At 40.8% G+C, this 26,064-nt stretch overlaps 1 protein-coding gene across 20 annotated transcripts in view; it reads right to left on the bottom strand.

The window, feature by feature from the left end:
* nfixb (nuclear factor I/Xb) overlaps positions 1-26,064 on the bottom strand; it is a 125,195-nt gene that overhangs the window by 86,291 nt on the left and 12,840 nt on the right. For 11 of the 20 annotated variants that reach the window (XM_033325325.1, XM_026324215.2, XM_026324201.2 and 8 more), the window contains 2 exons: positions 23,570-23,605; positions 1,459-1,990 (listed from right to left, as the gene is read on the bottom strand). In XM_033325325.1, coding sequence (XP_033181216.1) covers positions 1,459-1,990; positions 23,570-23,605 — 568 coding nt within the window. Of the gene's footprint in view, positions 1-1,458; positions 1,991-2,458; positions 2,551-2,733; positions 2,782-23,569; positions 23,606-26,064 lie in introns of those variants that run through there. The other 9 variants (XM_026324202.2, XM_026324199.2, XM_026324205.2 and 6 more) reach the window with 3 other exon arrangements.

Below are 26,064 nucleotides of genomic sequence, written 5' to 3'. Positions count from 1 at the left end.
TCTCCACTTGCAACATGAATACAGCTAAACCTGTAGCCACAGTCTATTTGAAGTCCTGCTCATCTCACTAGGCTTCACTTTTCAATATATTACACTAATAAATCTCAGGCATTTAGAAAAATATGCTCTATTCTTTTAGAAACAATTAATACAATATCACTGTGCTATTTTAAAATTTTGACTGAAGACAGTTTTAAACTGCATCACCTGACATCGATACACCTCCAAAAAACAGATTTGCTCTTTCTGTGTACATGAAGCTGTGGTGAAAGTGTGAGAACATTTAGCAGAAATTCAATTCTTCAAGGGACTAAAAACTTGATTTTTTTTTATGCAGGATTTTTTAAAAAAAACATGTAATTATTATAATTATTGTGTTAAGCATTTTGGTCACAGCTGAAGCTGTTATAGAATAATTCTATAAAATAAATCCACTCTTTTCTTCTCTTTTCTTATGACTGCAAAAGTCATTTTTTTCAAAAATATATTTACAGTGTGTATCGGAGCCTTCACACAAGAATGCATGCGGGTTTGCACACACATCATACTAAACTATTTTCAACATCTCCATTTTAACTTCAGTCATAGCAGGAAACGTGTACCGAATATGGAAATATAAAACATCTCATAAACAAGAGGCAGAGCCACGTTGTCAGGAGCAGAAAAACTTCAGCTTGTGTGTGTGTGAGATCTGTAGAATCAGACGAATAACAAACTGGGCAGCTTGGGTATTTGTGTGTGTCTGTGTAAAGTAGCGTATGGCTGAGACCACTGCAACTGCAGTCAGGCAGACTCTCCCTACATCCTAAACTACTTGGGACTGAGCCAGCTGTCACTGCACTCTTCAGACCACTACATACATACACATACACACACACACACACAAAAGAACCTACAGCACGCACCACACTGCTACTGATACACACCATCTCACTACATACACATGGATTACAAACATGACAAACTGCCTCACACATGCACACATACGTACATGCATGCACACACAGATAAACAGGTTTGCAGATGCTTTTGTTTACAGATGGCACCGGAAAACATGCACATTTGGATTTAGACAAATTTGCACACAAATACTTGAACAAATGTACCAATGCAAACATATCTCTGGGTAAACAAAGGTTTTAAGCTGGACTGTCAGAATCTATTTAAAGCTGATAGAAACATCGTTTTTTTAAAGATTATTCTGTGCAGACTGTACCTTTAAATGTCAAGATACAGTTGTTATTTCTAGGCTGACTGTGTTTATCAAAGCTTGGCATTTGCTCAGCCTGGTACATGGTGAATAGCATGGTATAATCTATGACTCACGAGCTAAAGTGTGTATGACACGTCACACAGTGATCTCTGTACGGTGATGTGTGTGTATATGCATAAAAGACCACATGAAAAAGGTGACGTATGGGTGCCATATAAGTGACTACAGTAAACCTGTACACATACCTGGTGTGTGGACAAAGTAGGCCAGGTAGAGGTCCAGCTCCTTGACTGTCACTCCAATGTGGTGCGGCTGGACACACAGGCCATGGTTGGAGCACTGTGGCGACTTGACCAGCCTCTCCCCATCCGTGCTTTCCAGGGGGCTGCCCTTGAACAGGATGACCATCACCAGGTCCAGCCGCCAAACCTTGTCGGCCTGGCGGAGGCAGTCGATGCGGCGAATCTTGCCCTTCTGGTCAGGGTTGGACAGCACGCAGCAGGGGGGCTTCTTCCCCGTGATGGTGAGCACAAAGTCCTCACGGAACTCAGGCCGGATGTCCTTGCGGAGCTTGGCCAGCAGGCGTGAGGCCCATTTCTGCTTGATCTCTGGCTTCTCCCCCAGCAGCTCGTCCTTCACCGCACGCTCCTCATCCTTGGTCATCCTCTTTTCGTGCTTCTTGAAGTACTTGCGCTTACGGGCCTGCAGGTTGAACCAGGTGTAGGAGAAGGCACGGACATGGGGGAGAAGGGCCTCGATGAAGGGATGAAATTCATCCTGATGAGAGAAACATAGCAGGAGGTTTGAAATATAGAAAGCAAATCTTTAAAATACAGCTGTTAAAACATTTACACACTTTTAAATTAAAATGAAGCAATAGGGTAAGAGTGAAACTGTAATGAAATGTCTGATAATAGTGTTATATTGTCAGTCAAATCAAAATGACAAAATGTTCACTTAAAATCCAATTAAATAAATAAAATATTAAAATAAATATCTATTTCAATTAATATTCTCAAAGATGATATATTTCATAATTATTACAAGTCAAAAAAATATAAACATGCAGCTAAATTATTAACTGTAAGATGTAATGCAAAGCCTCATTTTTCTAAACAAACAGGAAAAAAAAAAAAAAATACTAAACTCATGACGTTAAAAGCAAAAGCTGCTGAAAAGCTGAGCCAAGTTGTGCTCCCGTTTTCCTGCTGTAAGAAGAGAAGTTATTCTGCTGTACCATAATACCTTCACTACATATCTCTGGGCAACAAAGCCCAGATCTCGCCATAGCGTTCCTGTGCCAGGGTTGCCACACACCGGTCGCTCACCACCGCCAAGCTTTGCTGCCACAAGACCACTGTTGAAATGTGCTGCTAAAAGATCAGCCATACCATTTCCTATCTCTGCTACCATGCAAGGGAGCTCCAACCAGACTCACATTTCCACAACAAACTGAAAGCAGACAGAAATCACCACAGAAAACCACACTGCAAGAGGAAGACAGACGGCCTGGTAGTTACCATTTTGCACTCTCATCATAAATTTGGCACAGCGTTTAAAGTGGAAAAAAAAAAAATCTCCTGCACCAGTTTTTTTTTTCTTTCCTCCCGCGCTCCCCAATGTAAAGCAAAAACTGGTTTGGCAGGGAGTGGAAAATTAGCAGATTTAAAAAAAAAAAAAAAAAAAATCTGGCTGGGGAGGGGGGGGTGGGGTTGTAAAAAAATAATTTGCAGAATATGCTGTTCACTAAAAACACTGGGCAAAGTTTGAAACCAAAAAAAAAAAAAAAAAAAATCAAAAACAATATTTTAAGAAGAAGGAAATGTGTTGCAATAGGAACACAGCCAGAAGCTTATTAGACAAAAAGCAAAAACAAAAAATAAAAATCTCTAAAAAGACATAAGAACTTGGAGCAAAAAAAAAAAAAAAAAAAACTGCAGGTAAAAATAGAAATATTAACAGTTTTGAACACGTGTTAGGAAAAAAACTTCAACAAACAGGGATAGATGCAGTTTAAAATAAACAGTCCTTTGTGCTTCCCAAAAAATAAAAAAATGAACCTTGGAAAAAAAAAAAAAAAAAAATCCTTGGCAAAGTGTAATTGGTAGTGGTGTCTGTTCTGATCCCTGGGCCCGGCACAAAACTCACAGAGACACACTCACTCACACGCACACACACAGATGGGGGGGCCAGGGAGAGCAGAGCACAGAATAGGGGAAAAAAAATAGAGAGCCGAATCAATGTTGGACGAGCGCATACGACCGCTGGCAAAGCCGAGTGCTGCTTCTTTTTTCCCCTTTTCTCTCCAACTCTCTCTCTTTCCCTTTCTGTTTCTTGCTCGCCGTCTCTCGTCCTCTCTGCGTTCTTTCCCTAACCATTGCTTGAGCCTTTGCCAACACGAGTAGGGCCCACCTATTTGGCAACAAGATGCCTGTAGCCCAGCCAATGCGTTAGCTTCAAGAGCTGAAAGGGAGGGAAAAGAGAAAGAGGAGAGGGTGGGGAGGAGAGGGAGAGGGGGTGTGTAGTGGCAATGAGAGGGACAGAGCGAGCGCGCACAGCAGAGAGGGAGAGAGAAAGAGAGAGAGAGTGTGTGAGGGGGAGAGCATGTGTGTGTGAGGGGGAGAGAGAGGGAGCAGGTGGGAGTGCAAGAGAGAGCGCAGCCTTGTCCGATGCTGCACAATTTGCCAAATCGACAAGTTCCACTCAGACAGAGAGGCAAAGTTCAGGGGAGCAAGTCTTCTCCTGCACCAATCCCTGCAGCTCTCAACCTGCCTCCATCTTTACTATGGCCGCCATCGCCTCGTCTCCCTCTCTCACACACACTCACACACAAAAACACACACAAAAACACACACAAGCCCCCGCCCTCCTCTGCCTCTCTCTACCCCGCTCTCTGCTTGCATAATGCCACCTTGGCAGAGGATGGCAAAGAGAGGACACACAGCTTCAGAATCCCTTCAGACCCCACCACCGGCAGCTGCTCGTGGGTTTACCACAGCAAACAAAGAGGGAGAAACAAACCCAAGCAGCCAGTGCACACACAGAAATGGATGATGAGATGATTTAGAGGCACAAATGGTTACAGAATTTAAGGAGGAAGGCAGCGGGTAGAGGAAACTGAACATGCCTTTTCTGTTTCAAGCAGAAGCAGAAGATAAATGGTGAGAGAGGGTGTAAACGTCTCCCACGAAATCCCCAAACCAAAATCTGCTCTGCGCTTTCCCTCCCAAGCTCCCAGGAGGAACCAGCGTTCAGGCTGGGAGCGGCAATGGCTGCCATGTTGCCTCATTGTGAAGCATGGCATTCAGGGTTGCACCTGCTCTGCATACAGCCACTCTGAAGGCACGGGTGCTGCCAAGACAGGCTCATCGGTCCAGACAAAAACCACAGAAAAAGAAAAATTCGGCGTATATAGAAATCCTGTGTTTCTCTAGTTCATGTGCAGTTCTGTCAACGGTGACCACTTAGCCAATGCTGGAATCCAAGGCAATAAAACACATACACTGACTTAGAGAATCACGCAGTTGACAACTTGCACATCCAAAGAACAAGCATAGACCTGAAACAATCAGCGACTCAACCGCAAATTTACCTGCAACTATCCTGACAATTGACTCATCGCTTTCAAACATAAATACTCAAAGCTCCATTTCATCAGACTTGAGGATCTGATGCTCTTCCTTGTCACAGGCAAAACTAAGCAAATTATTTTATGAGTTTCTGACAATTGGTTGGAAACAAGCAATTTAAAAGATGGCACCTTAGGCTCGAGGCATTCCTCACAACTTTCTGGGTTTTTTGTAAACAAAACAATGAATGAAGAAAATTACAAAACATTATTTTATAAACTGATCAAAAAAAACAAAAACAGCTGCAGCTCTAATTAAGCTATTTCTGTAAAGAATTCACAAATGTCTCCCCTTGTCTAGTTTCAGATGCAACAGCCAAGAATCCAGAGAACAGACAAATGTAAGACAAAGGCCTACATTTTCTAATAAGCACATAGGTCAGTGAAATAGTCATTTAATCAAAGCTAAATTGCATTGCAGTAAGAAACAAAGGCCCGGGCAAAAGCATTCCAACTGTCAAACATACACAATAACACCAGCCCGCCTCTAATCAACATCACGGCTTAGACCTTCATTCCAAGCAGAAATGCGTTTCAGCTTTATCACAGTCATAAACATTAGTCTAATGAAATACAGACTCCGCCAATCATCTACTAACACACTGAAAGACAACACACCTCTGCATTTACTCGCAGTGCATCATTGACCCATGCCAAAATTTGATGTGTGGTCAGATAACACAACAAAGGAAGAAAGGCCATTCTCAAATCTGTGCTGTGTGTGTGTGTGAGAGAGTGTGTGTGTGTTTAAGGTGCCACCATATTTCTGTTTCAATCACCACCTGCAGCACAAACATCAGGGAAGTAGCAAGAGAAGATAACTGGCACTTGAATGTGATTCGCGTGTGTCTGCTTTTCAATAAGCATTAAAGCTTGCTGGGTGACCTTGCCAAAATGCAAATAAACCAGCATTCAAATGTCACTGGAATTTGACTACAAGGGGGTTTAAGTCATTTTCCTTAGCTATGCTATTTGCTTTCCATGGGCTGAAAAAAAAAAAACATATTGCTTTTGCAGGAATAACTGTTATGCAGATTCCTTCAAGCTGCCAGAAAAACAATCATTCAAACTCTCCGTGGGAGAGCTGCATGTCTGCACCACACTGGGCCTACAATGTGTGATGCTCAGGCTGCCGGTAAGCAAAATTGCGCTTGTTCAGCTTATCGAAGCAGCATAAAACCATCATGGAAGGTGTTTCTCGGTTAATCCCCTTACCTGCAAATTAAATTAAGGCCAAACGCGCTTGGCCCTCTGGATTTAATTTTATAATTAGCAGTCGGAGGTGACGGAGTTTGCTTCCTGGTATTTTCACAAGCTTGTAGCAGCGACTGAAGCGCAACCAGGCCCTTTCCGCCTCACCTGTTCAAACCAGAGCTTCCGGTGTTTTAGCGCCTTCACCTTAAAAGTCACGTGGTTAAAAAAAGGAAAAAAATTCTATGTCGCTATATGGTGAACTCATTTTCTACCAACATGTTTCTCTGGCTGATGCTCATGAAATAGCATCCAGGCGCCGTTAATAAGACCATCGCCTCCTTGTCACTCACTCTCTGCTCACAGGGCACTTAAAAATATGAACACTTTAAAAAGAGTTAAGACATCATCCACAGCGCCTGCCAGGAAAAGCATGGAAATGAAAAAAGCTGGCATTCCCGCAAGCGACACATTTGTGCTACACCGTTACTAAAATCCGATGTCGAGTAGGTTAATATCAAGAGAAGAACCGGAAAACACACTCAAATATGTACTGAAAATATCTGCAAATGTTGTCAGTCGAGCCAGTGAAGTGCACTTCCCTGCAGGACCCTAAATGACCCGGGATACTGTTTAGGAAATGAAATTTCATGAATAACAAGAGTTAATTTTGCTGTGTGCAGCCATGGATGAGCCCATTTTGTCGGATTTTATCATCCACGTATGTATTTATTCGGTGCTTCTATTTAAATATTAAAAAAATTATATAAATAAACTTAAATATAAAATGTATGCTGTTAGGATTTTTATTTTTAATTAAAGATCAACATACAAGCCCCAAACAGCTTTTCCCACTGTAAAAGCGACAGATTACGTCTTAAACGTTGATGCATAAAACCTTCAGCTGAATTTAAACAGTCTATGACAAGACAAAAGGAATGATTTTGAAGTCCTTTATTTTTCGATTCCCCGCACGTCTGACCGAGACTGTGGAGTTGGCTGCCAACTTCAGATTAACTCTTTCAGTGAGGAGGAGAGGAGAGAAAAGGCTTTTTACTCTCGAAAGCCCAGATTCATTGGTGCGCCTGCAAAACACTTCGCATTTTCAGCTGTTTCAATGAACAGACAAGAGTTTAAAATAGCTTATATTATTGGTAGTTTGTTTTTTTTTTAAAATTGGCATAAATAACATTTAAAGATCATCCTACTGTGATCCTATTTTTGTTTGCTATTAGGCTTTTAAACACTTTAATAATTTATATTTTATTTTAAAATAAACTAGATAGAGAAATAATCTTATAATATTTATCTAATTAGTATATTTTAATTTAGATTTTTTTAATATGGATCAGAATTTTTGCATCTTTCAGCCAGTTTAGTATGGAGCCTTTGTAAAGGTCAACAGGAAAGTCAGATTGATAATTATCAGACAATTTATAGTAGTCACTATATTTTCTTACAACTTTGTATGTAGAAGTAGCAGTTTGTGTGTATAAGACACTAAAATTCTGTAAATAAATGAATAAAGAGCTGAACATGAGTAAGCAGGAGACCACCCTGTCTGCTAAAAAGTAAATCTCTCTATATCCCTAAATGCAGGTCAATAGAAAGAATGCAGTTAAAATTACAAAGTAATTAGACATATCTGTTTAGTTTTTATTCAGGCAACCTTGTCTGCTGTTCCAGGAAATGATGGAGGTAAAAGTGAGCTTTGCTCTCAAGTCCAAATCCTCAAGCCAAATAATCAAAACTCTGGCACAGTGAAATGCATTATTATTATTTTTTTTGTTGTTATGATAAATCCTTGGCTAGGATGTTTTGTTTTCCAACCAGCATTGATTGCCTAAATAATTCTGACTGTTTTGAATTCCCAGAACAGGAGCAATTTACATGTCTTGCCTACATTATTCGTAAATGTTTAACTTAAGAAACACTGACCAAACTCAGACTGATAAACGTCTCTTCCTGTGTCTGACCCAGCAGTAGGCCTCTTCGCCCTGCTTTGTCCTGCACCGTCCTGCGGTACCTGACCTCACCGAGGCTATGCTGCATCTCATTAGACCAATTAATCCACGGACTGCATAACCTGCGGGCCTCCCAGCTGCCTGGCCCTTCATTAGCGTGGCTCTGTACTGGCTGGGGCTCGACTCCGTCCTCTCCTGCCCAGCTGAGTGTCCCTGACCCCGGACAGAGCCTGACACCAGCTCCCCCTGACCCCAGCTTGGACATCTGATAGAAAGCCAGGGCAGAGGAAGGTGATGGAGGAGATGGAGTTATGAGGGATGGAGAGGAGGGGTAAAGAGATTCAGTCATTTACTTAAGAGTACAGGGATGGTAAAGGCCTGTGTGACATGACATTAAATCAGTGACATAAAAACAAGCTATTGTACAGATGAGAATGTTTTTTGAAAAACTGGTCTCATGTTGTATTTATATTGTAGGACTTTATAGAAATTGCCATTTAGGGGTTTAAACATCACCAGGTAGTAGGTGTTTTCTCTGGTTTCTAACCAAACTGTGTCCTGGTGCTATAGAAAGCCCATCTTTTTAAGTTTACTGTGGGTTTTCTACTGTAATCAGAACAAGCTACAGTGCCTGCTGCATGACCCTCCACCTTTATCACACACAGTAATCACTCCTGTTAATCATTAGGAATAGGCAGGGGGAGACAGAGGAGTCAATTTTAAAGACAGGGTTTAAAAAGGACCTTAGAACGGCCCACACTCTGCCATAACAAAGCAGGTGATGGATAAAGATCCGCAGAGCTCAGCGCCCTGTGTTGGTTGCACTTATCTGAGTTTACAAACCAGCACGTTACTATGTGTGAAAAATCTGTAAGCAATTTGCGGTGGCTGCGTGCTAACGTGCCCAGGGTGGGCTATATGTGTGTGTGTCTGTGGTGGTGGTGGTGGTGGCGGCGGGGGGGGGCAACCGAGGAAGAGGCACGAACAGTACATTCCAGTCCCACAAAGAGGCTCTGCTGCCTGGCTGCACTGTAACATGCACTGGGCCCTTCCTAACGTCTGGCCCCTGGTTCATCCTCCTGCAACTCCTGCCACCAGTGTCTGGTACTACATGAGATTTTATCAGCAGGAGGACAAATACGGATTGATTACATTAGAGAAACACACTTTTCATGCGTGGAAATGAAGGGAAAACCTTACATACAACTTTTAAATTCAATGGGATCAAGCTAAATCAGATAATTTGGTGCTGTTTCTGTGATATTCTTCACAGTATCTGTTCCCGCTTGAGGAGGTGTAGTGCGTGTTGAGACGTGCAGCTGTTCTTGGATGAAGATGACAGTATTGATGAGTGAGATGGGAGGAGCAGAGGAACGCACTGACATATATTTCACCTAACCTCAACACAGCATGATGCTGTGCATCGACATGTATCATAATGCTGCTGATGTCACACTGGAAATTTACCTATAAAATCAAAGCTCACATCTGCATAGCCTGTGTGTGTGTATGTGTGTGTGTGTGTGTGTGTGTGTGTGTGTGGCTGGCCGTGCCGGGGCAGGCCGACTCAGCGACACAACAGCAATGACTGAGTGTTTTCTCACTGTACCAGCCAACAGACTACTGCTGCTCACACTGCTGCCAGAGCAGACTGAGTAGTGGTGATACTACTGACCAGAATAAGACATTTTGTCCTTTTTGTGTTTTTTTTTTTTTTTTTTTTTTGCCTTATTGGTTATAGATTTAAAATATAACTATTTAAACTGGTAAATTGAAGAATTACATCAGCCAATTCAGCAATCAAGATCCAAATAATAAGCCTGCCAAAGTGTTTGGTAGAGGAGACAAACTTAAAACCACAGCCAGCTTTTAGCAGCATTTGGCTGGTGGTAGGTGTTAATTTTCTACTCTGGTAGAAACCAGCTCTGTAATCAGTAAACACCGTGTGCCTGGCCTGCAACAAAGAAATGCATTTAGCAAATTCATTCTATTTGATCCTGCTTTCGTATTTTGGTTTGGTGGAAGGTGATACATTTTTGATTAACACATCAGAAACAATTTATCACACTAGAAGTAAGATGTCATATAATTTTAACAGCATATACGCAGCCAGTCCCATACAGTCTGGTTGCCTTACATCAGAAAAAGTAACAAGCAGATTGATTTATCAACCGGCTCAAAGCAGAGGGATGTTACACCAAAAGCCCTCTCATGAAAAGATCCCTCCAAAGAATTAGGATTTCAACACGGCCTGAAATGAAAAGGATCTTCAGGTTCATGTGTTAACTTGCCGCTTAACAAAGCTGTAGGGCTTTACTCCTCTTTACAAAGAGATGACTGTGAAATGCCAAAGTCAGCCTTTCACACACCACTGGAAGAAGAAAGTGAGCTGAAACAATACTATTGTGTTTTCAAGTAGTGCACTCGAGCAGAACACTGGTGTTTGTTGCGAGTTTGAAGGTAAACCTGACTGCAAACAGTGTTGTTGCAGTAATAGTGATTTAAAAAAATCCTTCTGATTCTCTACAACACAACACAATGAATCATCACCCTTGGTGTTAGTACCATTTGTAAAGTGCATACTTGCTTCTACAGAGTTTGAGCTTTGTGAAGTTAATGAGTAATGCAGCTTTGTCCACACCCTGCTCTCACCAGGTGCATGATGTTTGGGTTCACAGTGATTTACGAGAGAGCATAAGCACTACATTAGCACTCCCAAAACCTTTAGCGGGTGTCAAATGATATGCCACTACGCAGCATTATTATACATTAGAATGTAGGTCTTTTTCATCATATTTGTGATCGTGATTAGTGCTGAATCCGCTGGATGACCTGCATAAAACATACAGTAATTAAATGGCTTTAAAGGTTAGGAAAGATACTTGCAACGGAGCAGGTTTGGAATGTATTGGTACTTTACCCAACACCCTGCACAACCATGTTGTTTTTTGGCAACACAATTTCATTAGGTGGAAATACACATTTCCACAACATTCAGCCTGACATGACTTGGCTCTCTCAGAGAATCAAGGTTTGTGGTCACAGTGAATCTGCAGGCATCACAGTCTCAGTGGTTGAAATGACCACAGGTATCCAGAGATAGGGTGAGCAGCGGGACCTTATATACAGTACTCTTGGGCCAGAAACAACAAACCTACACTGAATCTGTCCCTTTCACTGTCTAGTACCTGGATATCACCAGAACCACAGCTGACCAGAGATGAACAGGAGTGTTGTGGCTCTGACAGACACAAGGTAAGAGACACACACAAAGATGAACAGATAAGCCCATGGCTGGTTCTCTGCAGTTGTCTCCAGGCCTGTATTTATCTCTGAAAACACATCTGAATACAACTTCAAGCTAATTCAGCAGTGGTGCTGACGTTAGGGTGGATACAAATGCAGGCTTCACAACACAGACGAGTCAGAAACTTCTCCAGATCTCCTGATGAACTGACTGCACACCTTATACATGTAGAGACATTCACAGACCAATTCAAGACAGAAAATCTCCAACCTGAACAAAGGCTCCAGGAAAGTAAAGCTCACTACTAATGCAGTGTTGAATGCTTTGCAATCAGACAAATAAAGGGGCAATCTAGCACACAATCAAACTAGAGATTTAGCCTGCTCTCCTGCCAACAGCTAGGGACCTCCTCTTTCAGAACAAGGGATGCACTATTGACTACACCCCCCTCTCTCTCACTGTCTCCCTCTCCAGTCTTCCCTCTCTGCCAGTCTGAAAGGCATGATGCCAACCTTTTCCACCATTGGGCATGCTGCCCTGCCCTTTATGCAAATGCCTCGCTGCCATTCCTAACTCACAACCCCCACTGTCTCACCCTCCCCGTCTGTGCACACCCCGCTTATGGTCTCCTGTCTGTATGTTCTTCTTTTTAGCTTTACATGTTTTCATTAAAAGTAACAGAGATTAAGCCATAGCCATAAGTGATTAATTAAATCCTGATGATCTCCAGTCGTTCCTGTGTGGATCTTGAATCAAATGAAAGGCTCAGTGTTCAGCCTGTAGGTCTGTACTTTGTTTCATGCCCTCCCTGGACAAAAAGCACCAACCAGGGGCGAATATTTGACAGAGGTGTGGTTCTATGTGCCTGTACGAGCCCTGATAAACAAGGACATCTCCTGGCAAAAAGAATAGAATTAAAACAAAGAATAGGAGGGAGGACAGGAAGGGCCAAAAAGGAAAAGAAAATTTAAGAATTAAAGAGCAGGGGACATATTTCCTGTTTTTTTGCATTATATTTACATTCATTAAAAACCTTTTTAGAAACACGCCAATTTATGGTTCTAAAGGGGAGGTTTTAACATAAAACGTGTGGTTCACAAAAAAGGGGTTAATATCAAAGTGGTTTAAACTGGCACATAAAAAAAATTATTCATGTTGAACTTGCAAAAACACAATTTCAGGGTCTGCAGATGTACTGAACTAAAGCACGATGAGGGATTAATAAACCTACTGCAATTTTAAATGAGAAAGAGGAGGTTAATGTGACAGGAGAAATTCAATCGTGGCTGCCATTCACAGATGAGTTTCAAAAGTTGGCACGAGGTTGAATAAACAGGACAGGTTAACAAATCAGTAGTAAACATAAAAGACTGAAAGGAGACAAAGCCTTAACAGGCAGAGAACTGAGACAACTTAACGTAGGAAAGAAAATTACATAAAATTGAAACATAAAAACTGTAAAAGAAGATACAAAGGCCAGTAAAGGATCACAAAGAGACTATAAAAGGAGTGCGTGGGGACGGTGATAGGGTTAACAAAGAGAGCTGGAGGCTGAAGGAAGAGCCCTGCTAATGCTGTTAAAGCAGAGCTTCCGCTTCTGCCGTGGGGTGAGTGTCGAGCTGCAAAAACAGGGCACAGGATCCACAAGAGCTGGACGGATTCAAGTCCTTTCCACAAGAAAGTAGCTCAACCTAAGACCAAGGCTGCATGTCAAGACACACACACACACACACACACGCACACGCACACGCACACACACGCACTCCTTATATACCCCCAACGTGTGGTCTGTTAAGATTATTCTTCCCACTGTGAAACAGACTGAACAAAAATGGCCACCATCTCAATCTAACAACTGCTAATGTCAAATAGAAAGTGTAAATAAATGCTGTTAATATACATTTTTGTTAGTACATGGGCAGGTCTGCCTTGCCAAAAAAAATCTTGATCTCAGTGGCAACAAATCTTTTCTTTTTCCAGATAAACAAACAAAGATGTCGAAACCCTAACAGTCTAGACTAGCAGTGAAGCACTGCAACAGTCTCTAAATATAAACTTCAATCCTTATTTCTCAAGCCTCCACACAAAAGGCTGTTCTAATCTCCCTGAGAGGAGAGACAAATAAACAAAGGCAAACAGGTTGGTTGACGGAGAGTTAAGACTTTGACACCCATTTCTCTTTCTGGTGACTCTGGCTACACACACACAAACACACACCTCTTTTTCCTTTCACTATGCAGACTTCCTCGTCTGAAGTTACAGTAATAAAGTTTTCAAAACCATGCCCCGTGCCAGAAATTGACAGCAGGCAGTGTTGAAAGACGAGGTTAAAACAGGTAAGATGACAATAGGTAGACACAATGCTATAAACACACCTTCCACACAGATGAAACTATACCAGATGTTTTACTTTAAATGTCCATTCAGTCCTTTAAAAGGTGATTCATACAATTTACTCTGATTACACAGATGAATGCTCTTATTTATTTTTGCAGTTTGCATGGGAGTTTGAAAAGTCACAACTGAAAATGAATGTGAGATGGTTTGAGGAGGAAACTTGAGCTTGTTCTGTCCGACGCTGGGTTTTCATTTTGGAAAATAACCCAACAGGTTTATAAACAAAAAATACTGGGCTAAAAATTCTGGGCTTCCCACTCAAGACAACAGGATACATATTTTGACCCAGTGTTATTTTATTATACTACTGTTGGGTTGTATAAACTGTGTAAACTTTCTTCAAATTTACAATTACTACTGATTACTACTAATACTAATACCAAGTTTATGCTCTGCAGAAGTACAGTCATATGTGCACCGTTTTTATATTACTCTTAGTCAATATGAGCTTTTATTGTGCAACACTTTTTTTCAAAATAACCAGATTTTAGTTTGGGGGATATAACAGACCAATAATATAAAAATGATCACTAATAATATAAAAACTAACATTAATACCAGGTCAAAACAACCCATTAGTGCTGGGTAAAGTTAGCCCAGTATTGCATTGGTGCATATGCATCAGTTTATATATTATATATTGGGCAACCTTTAGATGCAATTACAGCAACGATAAATGTATAACAATAAATTACAATGACAAGTAAAACACTGATATCAAGAGAAATACCAGGATATATTAGAACATAATTAGCTTCTATCAGGCCAAATCCAATGTGAAAAACAGAAAGTATGTGTGTGTATGTGTGTGTGTGCATGTGTGGTAGAAGGAGGGAGTGAAATGAATGAGGCCTTTTCTTACAGCAGGACCCAGATCAGAGCTCCTAACTATGGGATTTGGTGCTGTTGCCTTTCTCCCCCTGGAGGGAGTAATTAGGTTAGGGAGGACAACTGCCGCATTGTTTTAACAGAGGAGTGATTGTGCCGGCCAAAGTCCCACCAGCAACATGCTTCCCTCACAACAAAAATGCCAAACGGATTCTGCAGCGCTCGAACACACATCCACATGCACACCCAGAAGAAGGCCGAAACACAAGAACATTTTTTTTTTGGGGGAGTTTCCTCCGTTTAATTTTTTACAGAGGGAAAAGCTGTCTTTTAGTGTAGCAAAAGCTTTGGTAGTGTGTGTATCCTATGAAATGTCAAATATAGTCCAACAGTGTCAGATATCCTCTCCTGTTGTTGCAGTTGTGGGATTCTGGCTCTTTGTGGGACTCGGTTCCCCTTAGTCTAACTGTGTCTACTCTCTCCCGTATCCAGAGGCTTGGCAACACACACCGCTCCTAACTAGTATAATATGGTTATGATGCATTTGCATTCTTTCCAGTCCCCTTGGAAATACAATACGCCTATATCGTCTGTTTTAATCACAGTCTCCTTCCAAGGAAAGTAAAAGGAGAATACAAACAGCCTCAGCTATAAAGAGGCTTTCTCAAATATACATCAAGTACATTTAAATACGTCCTCTGCTGATTGATAGAGAATAAATCAAACAAATCATACTGTTCATACTGAAAAAATAAAAGGAGTGCTCCCCAGTCTACTGACTATACACAGACTATGGCCTCCTTCATTATCGCCCTTTTCCCTTCTTCTTTCCTGTCTTTTCTCCTTCTCTTCATGCTGTACTCCTGTTTTTAATCTTTCTGAGCAGAAAAAGAAAAGTAACGCTGTGTTGTTGTTTTACTCCCCTACACTACTCTCAAGGCCTTCAAAACTAAACAAAAAGAGCACCATAATATGCACCTCTGCACACCCTCCCACACCATCCCTATTCACTTTCATCATAAATCTCCACAATCTGGCTGCAATATATAGGAATTTGTGGTCCCCATGAGTCCTAACTCATGCTTGGAAATACTTTTGTTCAGGTGCGCAGATTCACAGAAAATAAATTGTAAGAAAGAAAAAAAATAACGCAATAAATTAAACAAATGTGTGTGAACTGAATAGGTGGCAGAGGCGATTGCGTTTTGTTCAGAATGATGACCACAAATGGGCCAGTTTCAGGTTTCACTGGAATTCTCTCAATATGTGCAGAGGAGACTGACAGCAGTCTGACACGTCAGACAGCCAACTGCTTTCGGGTCCACTCGCTCAATGTCCCCGTTTCAACAGAGCCCCAGGAACTGCAGCCATAAATGAGAAGCAGCACACACACACACTTTCTCCATTATGGTTGCGAGCGATCACATCACAAAAAATGCTCCTGTAAGAATATCATGCAGAGAATGTGGAGACCAGCTAGACATCTTAATAACAGCAAAGAGTTGAATGCAGTGTGGAAATGAATTTATAAACTGTCACAATGTCTGAGGAGCAGAGATTATCGTGCTCCGTGAACTCGCAAAGTAAAGCTAAATCTGGCCCATCTGGGTTTTATATTTTAGCAGTGACATGAAATCCTCGTTCTGCACTGAATTTTCCAGTCAAATATATAAATACAACTTTCCATGTAACACACACTAATCCTGCAGCTATTTCTCTGAGCCTAAACAGAGCAGAAAGTTTATATCTGAATTCCCTCTCGGAGTATGGCGCAGCTGTAGTTGGGATAGTAGTTATTGGGCGGCTGGGCCAAAAGGAGAAGCCACAGAGTTGTGTTTGAGTCTAACCCTGAGCCCTGATTGGCCTTGGCCACTTCTACTCAACCCTACTCTACTCTGATTCTTGCAGTTTTTTTTCTTCTAATTTTCAACAAGGGTCTATTTGACTCTAATGTACTCTGCTCTCAACTGTCAAGGGGGTCTCGAACAGCCTGGGGCCTGCTGCACCAACCAGCAAACACAAGTCACAAGAAGCATAGAGCGCACACTCATACCCAACACATACGCAGACACTTCCACACAAACAGTCAGTTAATAACACACAAACTCCCGCCCTCCAGCTCTGTTTGCTCACAGCTGCCAGGCCTCCTCAGAGTTCATCTGAGGTAAAGATATGTTATATTATGCAACCGAGTATAGATTTTCCACCCTTGGCCCCATGCCAACTTCCTGCTCTGAAGAGCAAGCTCTAGCGCTTTGTTCCCTGGGGTGACAGCTATTCCTTGCAGGACGGGGTGGCCGAATTAGATACACAGGCAGAAACAGAGAGGGAAGGTAACAAGAGAAAAGGGAACACAGACAAGTCAGAAAACAGGCAAGAAAAGAAAACAAGAAAGAAAAGCATCTGTGATTCTTTTGTCTGTTAATTTAAAAATCCTCCTTTACCATCTACTCTGTCTTTTCCCTCTACTCTTTAAATCAGGTCACAACTGTTTTCATTACTGTTTGACTTGCGGGTTCATAAGCCTCCGAGCGTCAACGTTCCTCCACCCACCCCCAAGACAGGAAAAGATTTTCCCTCCAACATTAACCCAATAAATGCCTATTAAAGCTCAATCACCACCTTCAAGCCATGTTCCCAGTGAACGAGAAGGAAAGTATATAATAAACATTTATGTTAAGTTTAATTCATGCAAATAATCAATGCTAGGCTCATAATCTGAAATAAATAACTGATGTATAACACTCCTTCATGGTCCGGACTCTGCCTGGAGCTCTTTTGCCTCTGCCACAGCATGAGGTAACACAGCATGATGATGAATGTGAGGCACAATCAATGAGCTGACACCACACCTCTGTGGTCCTCCTCTGCTCAAAGGAAATCCAAAGAAGCAGCAAAAAGATCACAAATGCTGCACCATCATCAAATGGCATCACCACGCAACATCATGTTTTGAAAACTAATCTAGACACCGCTGCTGCTCCACAGTTAACGATGGCCTGAAGAAATCTTTCTTTTTTGTCCCCAGTTGACTTTAACTGCTTCACAAGACCTGACTGGGTGTGGACATGTTTGTTTTGCGTGGTAATAAAAGGAAGGATAGATATATGGATGGATGAATGGATGGAAGGAGGAAGCACAGGAAAAAAAAAAACTGAAGAATTAGTAATGTGTTTTTTGGGCTTCCTATATAGGTGCCCGTACAGGTTATGTTGCCAGGGGCTACATGGAAAGATTAGGTCAACTAATTTGAATCTTACTTTGAATTTGAACATATATATATATCCACAAAGCAGAACCATTTACAAAGTCTAAACAGTTAGCTAGACGTAACTGAAAGTAAAAGGCTGAAACAGTTAGACAAAAGTTAGTTATGAATAAACAGTTTTAAAAAATTAGGTAAATTGTGATGGATAACTGTGTAATACCAAACTATTTTGCACTATTGCAGATAATAATGTTTCTTCTTATCTTTTAGTTCACCCCACTTCTGTTACTGTACAAAGTACCAGTCAGAGAAGCTTTTATGGAGTCTGAGGAACAGTCTGAGGAGGTAAGTTATACAGAGAGCATACATGTTCCTCAGTATTATTTTAAATTGTACAACTGGTCAAAAACAATGCACTGACTGCTTAAAAACTCCATTAATAATGACAGCTAAAACAATTGGATTCATAGCTGAAATAGCTAGCTAAGAGCGCTGGCTAGATGATTAAAATGGTTTGACAAAAGCAACAACAACATTTAAGCACAAATCTTTTCAGATCAATTTCATGCCATTAATACTGCAATAAGACCCATTTTATATAATTAATAGCGTTAAAATTAGTTTAAATAAATACACTGTGTGATGAAGGGGATCCACTGTCCTGCATCACAGATGATTTTCTTTCCTGAAAAAACGCACACCTGTGCCTTGTGTGATTAAATATGTGCAGGTGTGCTATTATAATATAGCTTGGATACATATTTAGGATCAAATTCTAACAGACACAACCATATTCTGCTAATTGCATGAAGGCTACAGTTTCACAATGGGTGCACCAAATGTGGCCACAGCAGAATATGTGTATGCATGTGCCATGTTTGTGTGAATGTCTGCATCTGCCATTTTTGTTAAACCTGAATGAGAGACTGAATTGGATGGCAAGTCAGCCTAGGGAGCTCCGTGAAGGGAAAGCTGCAGTCAAACATGCAGAGGGAGTCAAACAGTGCTCAGATTTCATCCAGATTAAACTGGATGCTTTGTAATGAGGGGTCTACTGTATATATTTAGCTAGTGCAGTGAGATGTAGGTCAGACAGACAGACAGGCAGGACAGGCCAAACATGCCCAGATTGCCCACACTGAAGTGACCTTGAGTGGGCCGTCAATGATCCGCAACAACAACTCTCTATCTAGTCCTGCTGACCTGTGACAGACCGATACAATGGTTTTGCACGCTCCTTGTTTTTTCTGGTCAAAAGTCTGATCCTTAAGGTTTCTCCTTGCGGAACACAAAAGAGCTTCAACGTCATAGCAGAAATTCAGCATTATAAAGCTTGTTTTATGGAACAGTTCCTTGTTGATTAGGAAGAAAGAACAGAAAATGAATTGCTGTCAACGTTTGCTCCGCGTGTTGATACTGGCATTAGTTCAAATTTACTCAGTGCAAGAACAAAGCAGGCTTTGAAACAATTCTCAGTCTGTCCTCTGTAGCACTAGACCTGGAACAAAACTAGCTGAACACTGCTAAATGTACATTTTTCATTTTACAGTCTGCAACATGTCTTCTGACTCGAATCAGTTAAAGCAATGACATTTTTTGTGCTAGTAACTTTGGTGAAAATAAAGAATTGATATGTGACACTCACTAATTGTGTGATTGTCCTTTAGACAATGTCTAACAACAAACTGGAGTGTCTCCTAATACTCCTTTATGCTGAATAATGTGTTGAAACTCTAAAAGTCTGCTGTCATGTCCATCTGCAGCAGGTGGACAGTTTGTCTGTGGTGACATATGCACAAGCTGGATTTTGTGACATCATGAGTCTGGAGCCCAGCTAGTAAATCTAATTTAAACAAAATGTAATAAATTAGTTGATTTTATTATTTTTGTGATAAGATACCCTGGCGCAGTGTACTCAGAAGGCATGTCTTCAAACCTATCTAAACAAATTACTGTGACAGAGTCATCAATCCTAAATGATACAGCGCTTTGCAGTTCAAAGGTTTTGCACATGAGTGTAAACCAGCAGAAATGCTGACTGGAATTTGACATATTGCTGTTATTCTCACAGATACAAGATGTATTCATAAGAACCTGAAGCCCAGGACGAGAAGGAAGTGCAGGGCAAAGAAAAAAATATATATGTACTTCATGGTGCCACACCCTCTCATGTAGATCTACACTGTTGTTTTCTCTGTTTCATTCTTTCACACACACACACACACACACACACACACACACAACACTAGGTGTGGAAAGTAAATAGAAAATATTGTTTTCCTCCACTACATGTATTTATAACTTTAGTTACTAGTTACGTTTTGGGAGTCAGCTACTTAATACAAAATACAGTATAATATTAAAATGTTATTGATCTTCAGTAGGAAATTCACAAATGACCCAGATGTAACTTAAATTATAAGTATATACATTCGTTAACATTGGCTCCAAGTTTACCAGCTGCAATAATGGCAATAATGTGCGAATAAATATGATCAGTTGATAAAAAAAAACACATTAATGTGAGATGTGCCATTTAGTACTTTTACTTTTGGTAATTCCAGTATATTTGGCTGCTAATAGTTTTATACTTAAGTAAAACTCTGAAAGCAGAGTTCTACTTGTAACAGAGTATTATTACACTATGGTATTTATACTTTTACTTAAGTAAAGCACCTCAATATTTCTTCCACTGCAGACACCTTATCCTTGATTTCCCTGTCAGGTTGGTTGTTCCAAATACCCACATAATGAAACCACTGTTATTTCGCTTTATGACTCAAAACCAGAGGAAAGAACATGCTGTACTGATGTCTTGAGCTCCGCAGTGACAAAGCTCTCAAATATTCATCAATGCATTTCTGTTTTCTGCTCATGGTTCGTTCTGGTAAAGGCGCACTTTGTCTTGATGATTTCTAAATTAAGACCTCCCTCCTCCACACACACACCACACACACACACACACACACACGCACACGCACACGCACGCCCCCCCCCCCCCGCTCTAATATTGTACATGTTGTCTCATATCGTATTGTAAGTATTTTGTTTTCCTCTGTATATTCTAGCTCAATTATGTAATTTAGCACCCGTGTGTGTGTGCTCAGTAGTCATGGCAACAGCACAACATATCGGCAACCACAGAACCGCGCTGGGGCCGTGGGCACTGCCAGGGTTGTGCCAAAGACTAATCCATGCCAGAGGTGACATGAGCAAAGGAAAGTGAGGCGGGCAGACACAATATGACACACACATGCAAAAATCACACACACAAAGACAGATGTGTGTACACGCGGACACACCAGTGCATTACTCTCTCCTCTCACTCCTCGCCTTCCTTTTGAAACACAAGCGTGTGCACACTGGATATCCTCTCATTCTTCTTGGCTGAAGCCTCCCATGGCAATAGCAGTAGGAATCCATTCTCCATGGATGCTGGGACAGCTGTGCTGATACTGAATGGGACACAGTTGGTTCTGCCTCTCTCTGCATCTCCAGATAAAAACTACATGCTACTTAATTCAAATCTATACCACATCCTGCCAAAATGTGCCCAGCTCATCCCGTCTTTGTCTCTGCCACCAAAGAGGGTTCTGAATTTCTTTGCAAAAATTGCTTAGATTTACTCCTGCCAACACACAGTGGCCCCCAGTCACCAGCTGACAATAAGCATACAAAATATATATGGATAACATTTTAAATACATTAATCACAGCAATCTTGCTACCTGTTTTGAGGCTGCAAACATAAGAAAAAGCCAACATTTCTAGCTCTGGACGCTGGAGCAGGTCTACGTCCTTGTTTTGGGGCCAGAGGCTGTTAATGCCACTAGTGGAAGTACACCAACAACCTTAAATCTGCAAAACTAGCATGCAATGTGTAAAGTGTTGTTTAACGGTGGCGTTTTTTGCAGTGGATTGGTCTGTAAGTGGCGTGGCATAAATGAATAAGTAAAAGGAACACGATGTCCTAGGCAGTGCGTGGCATTATGACCTCCTGATGAGGGGAAAGATCCGGTGATGTCCGTACAGCACAAAACACAAGCAAGCCCAATCAGGGACTCCGATTTCACTCAGTGCTCCCTGCCTGTCTTCCTCCCTTACACATGCGTGCCCACAACTCAGTTACAGGACAGAACAATAGATGAGCCCTACCTGTCAATCAAATGCACTATGAGTTCATTCTTCTGTTGGCGGCTGAAAGAAGAGGGCTCTACTGGGTGCCGGGTCACTTTTCCACACAAGCCACACTTCTTATTGCTGTACAGTATCAGTGGGTGCTACTGGGCTGTATATAAAGAGTCTACATGTGTTCCACTGAACCAAATCCCACAGTGATATTCACTGTACATGTCAGTGAAATTTAATACAGTCCATAAGACCACTTACAGTATAACTCCTTGCAAAGTGATTTGATGCTTGCTTGAAAAATGAAACAGCAGCAATTGGATTGAAAAGGATTTTTTAAAGGATAAAGGTGAGACAGAGTTGCCTGAAAACTGGCAGCCCAGCTAATCCCACAACAACCACTCGTAGGCCTAATTGGCGTGAAGAGATGGCACCAAAGCTTTTAGGTGCATGTTTGCACATCCGTGTGTACGCTTGTGCACATTCATGCTGCGTGCGCCTGTGTGCATCTTTAATTCTGAAAAAAAAAATCCAACATTTTCTGTTTATTTAAACTGCGCTTCCATCAGATTTTAATCCTCTGAGCAGCTGTTCCAAGTCATTTTCCAGGCCTTGGGAAGAGACACAGAGAGAGAAAGCAGAGGGGAGGGGATGTAAGGGCCACCTCACCAAATATGTGTAAATATAAAGTTAATGCTTCAAAGTCCAGATATTGATTACATTAATTTAATCAGATTTTCACATAAAACAAACCAGCTCATGCTTTCCTGCTCTAAGTATTGTTTTTATATTTTCATTGAAAACACTGCTCTCTGATAAGGACTGATAATGACCGGCGGTGACGTAAGAACACATAATACATCCTCTTGTCCTCTTGGAGCAACATATAGCGCTGACTTGAAAAAAAATGTTAAAAAAACATTGTGAAGCTTCAGAGTGGGCGGACAAAGCAATAAGTCATCCACACTGAGATGATGACCTCAACGCAGAGGTGACTTCTGACTATTAGAGAAAATAGGCCAGAAAGGGGAAAAAAAACTGAACAGGAGTTCTTTAAAGAGTCTGTCTGTATGATAATTATCCTACACCAAAACAAATAAAAACTTGCTACTGCATGAGAAAGACATGACCTAAAGGAATTGTGCAGTGCAAGTTACAGTTTGTACTGATGCAATAAATTTAAGATATAAAAGAAAACATCAGAGTGGGGATTTGAAACTAATGTAGAGGGGTTTTTTTTTTCCATTTTTACCATGGAAAAAATAACAACCAAGCTTTCTAAAGCTGCTGGTGTTGGATCACCATTTTGAAGTACAGCTTAGAGGTAATATTTACACCCTATCTATGCCTGTTTCCAAACTGTGATCTGATATTTTTTCTGTGCACAGAACATAGAATGTGTGTGTGTGTGTGTGTGTGTGTTGGAGAAAAGTCAGAGCAGCAGCCAGCTTTTGGTCTGTTTGCACTGCTGCATGGACTGCTTTGCAAAAACAAAAAAAAAAAAAAAAAAAAAGTGTTGTCTGGTTAGACCATATTGCCAATAACAGGCTCCAAAAACACACACACAAAGAAAGACAAAACATTTCATGAAAAATGTACAAATTTTTTAAAAATTCAGCTGTCCTGCTTGAGCATATAGTAATACCAGATGCAGGTCTGAGTGAGCCGCCCTGCACTGAATGAAAAAAAAAAAACATTTTCTCATAATTGACTATATAAAACACATACACCTAATGCTGAACAAATAGGGACTAAATAGGACTTACCACTAAGGCATTGTTTAGAAGGTGAGAAGGGTAATACTTTAGTGTTGAGAGGGTGTTAAGAGGCGAGGAGAGCAGGGGTCAGCGTCCAGGCGGGCACAGGGGGCAGAGGGAAGGAATAAGTTAACATGTCGCACCAGTGAAAACAGTTGGAGATGACAACATTACGAGCTGCATGAAAGTACTGCATATACATATGAAAAGTGCAATAAAATCCAAAAAGGGTTTTTTTTGTACAAATTAGTGCTGCCTCACTGTGGCCTGCAGGGAATGGATAGTTTAGGTTTGGAAAAGGCAACAAAACTGACAAATGGCAAAGACATAGTATTGTTGATTAGCAATGACAAAATAAAAATAATGTTAAGCACAATCAGAGCAGAAAATTCCAATATATGTATTTTAAAGACTAAAATGTGAAGTGAATTTTTTTATTTCTAACACAATAGATGTCCCACAGCAAACACACACACACAGTCCTATACTCTAAAAGCTCTCACTGTAATTTGCTTCCATTAGCCTACACACTGCTTGTCACATCCCACCACGCTGCTTCTCTCCAGCAAGGCTTTTATCACAGTTAATAATTCATTTGATTGTTTACAGTTGTTGCCATATCCGAGGTCCAAGCTTGAATTTTTAATTATTAACAGCAATTAAATAAACAAAATGTGCCTTTCCTTCTGCAGACTGAGCTGCATGGGAATGCTGAATGTGTGTGTGTCTGGACAGATAGCGGACTGTTTGTATGGAGGGGGAAGATGGTTCCTACTGTGGACAACACACATAAAGATGCAAACATTTTAAGAATGCACAAAAATACAGCATGCGAGGCTCTTCCTGCTGTACATGCTACCATACTGCAAGTTACCATTATGTGCAACATGTGTACTACATTACACAGTATGAGCTTCTGTTGCCAATTAGTTTTAATTAAGGGAAATTTATGTAGCTAAATAAAAGCTCCTTTTGTTTAGGGATTATCTGCTGTGAAAATTTTTTATCAATTACAGATAGAGCCATTATATCCTAAGGCATGTTTGGAAACGTAGACCTGACAACAATTGAGTTATGTAAAACATTTCAAAAACAGGTAAGTCATCTAACAAAAACAATGTACTGTAATATACTTTAGACGACACATGTTCATAATTTACTAGTTTGTTTCTATTTTCATTCCCATCCTGAGTCAGTTTCACTCTCTTGATTCTTAAGTCAACACACTAACTAGCCTTTAATGGTTTCTTCAATAAAATGAAGAATTAAGGGAAAATAATAAAATCTCCTTTCCCTTTCTGGTGTCAAGGAGAGGCCGCCATTATGATCCTAGCTGCTAATGTCTTTAAATGGAAACCAGACATGACTTGTGCCCGCATGAGCCGAGAACATCTTAGCAGAGTCGTCAGAGGCATATGATGGAAGGAAAATTCTTTTAATAAAACCACTGTAAAAATCAGGAATGAATTACACATCAAACAGGGCCCTGGCAGTCTGCTGTCAGACGGGCCAATGAGGGATAAACAAGCCTGCTTCAGAAGAGTCAGGCTCCCAGCCGCTGTATAACATGGAGGCTCATTGCCACAGGTTGGCTTCAGTGAAGGAAATACCTTCAAAATCTTACAAACCTGAAAAAAAGAGGCTTTTGCCTGAAAGGAAACTTCCAATACTAGAGTGTTTTTAAAATGTAACATTTTTGCACACTTATGTTGGTGAAAATACTAATGACCATTTAACATGCTTATAAAAGACATGGATTAAGACTGGGAGAAGGCGGCTGCTGAATTTACACACTTTTGTTCAACTGTAGTGCACTGCAAAAAGCTGCATGCACCCGTGCTGCAAACAGAAAAGATCCTGCCAGCAGGGCTTTTTCTTTACTAAAGTTAGCAGGTATTTCATCTTATGAAGGTTTATTGCAGCTAAATATCATTCACTCTGACTGGAGTGAGGAAAATAAAAACAATTAGAGGAGGAGGAAACAGCAATTGAAAATAATTCAGAATATAACAGCAGTGTAATTTTAGTGTTAGAAATAACCAGAGGAAGGTCCGCTTATAATAAGGTCAGAAGAGTCACCACACTAAAAGAAAGCAGGTTCAAACAATCACTCACTAATCCTGTTAGAAACTCTCCTGACACTGATCATGCTATGATAGCAGCAACAGAAAATAAGTAAGGATAAAAATATCCTGTGTTAGATATGATGTACACCTGGAGCCATACATTCAGCACCGCAGGCCTTTTGTTGTTTTAACATAAAGGAAAAACAAAAGCCCAGTGTATAAAACTGGAGTAATGAGAGCTAGAAAATTTACCTGCACCAAGGTGTTAAAAGAAACAAATTAACTTTAATTTAAAAAAAAAAAAATCACTGACATTTATTTAGTAAAGTCAGTCTGCATCAACTGACACATAAAAAGCAACTGCACGCTGCTGCCTACTCTCTGAGGCATGAGGTGTGTACATATAATGCAGTCCGTGTGTAGGCTACTTTGAGGCTG

This window comes from Mastacembelus armatus, chromosome 8 (assembly GCF_900324485.2).
Source record: "Mastacembelus armatus chromosome 8, fMasArm1.2, whole genome shotgun sequence".
NCBI lineage: Eukaryota > Metazoa > Chordata > Actinopteri > Synbranchiformes > Mastacembelidae > Mastacembelus > Mastacembelus armatus.
Note: the sequence above shows the minus strand (reverse complement) of the source record. Positions and strands in the feature narration are given on the sequence as shown.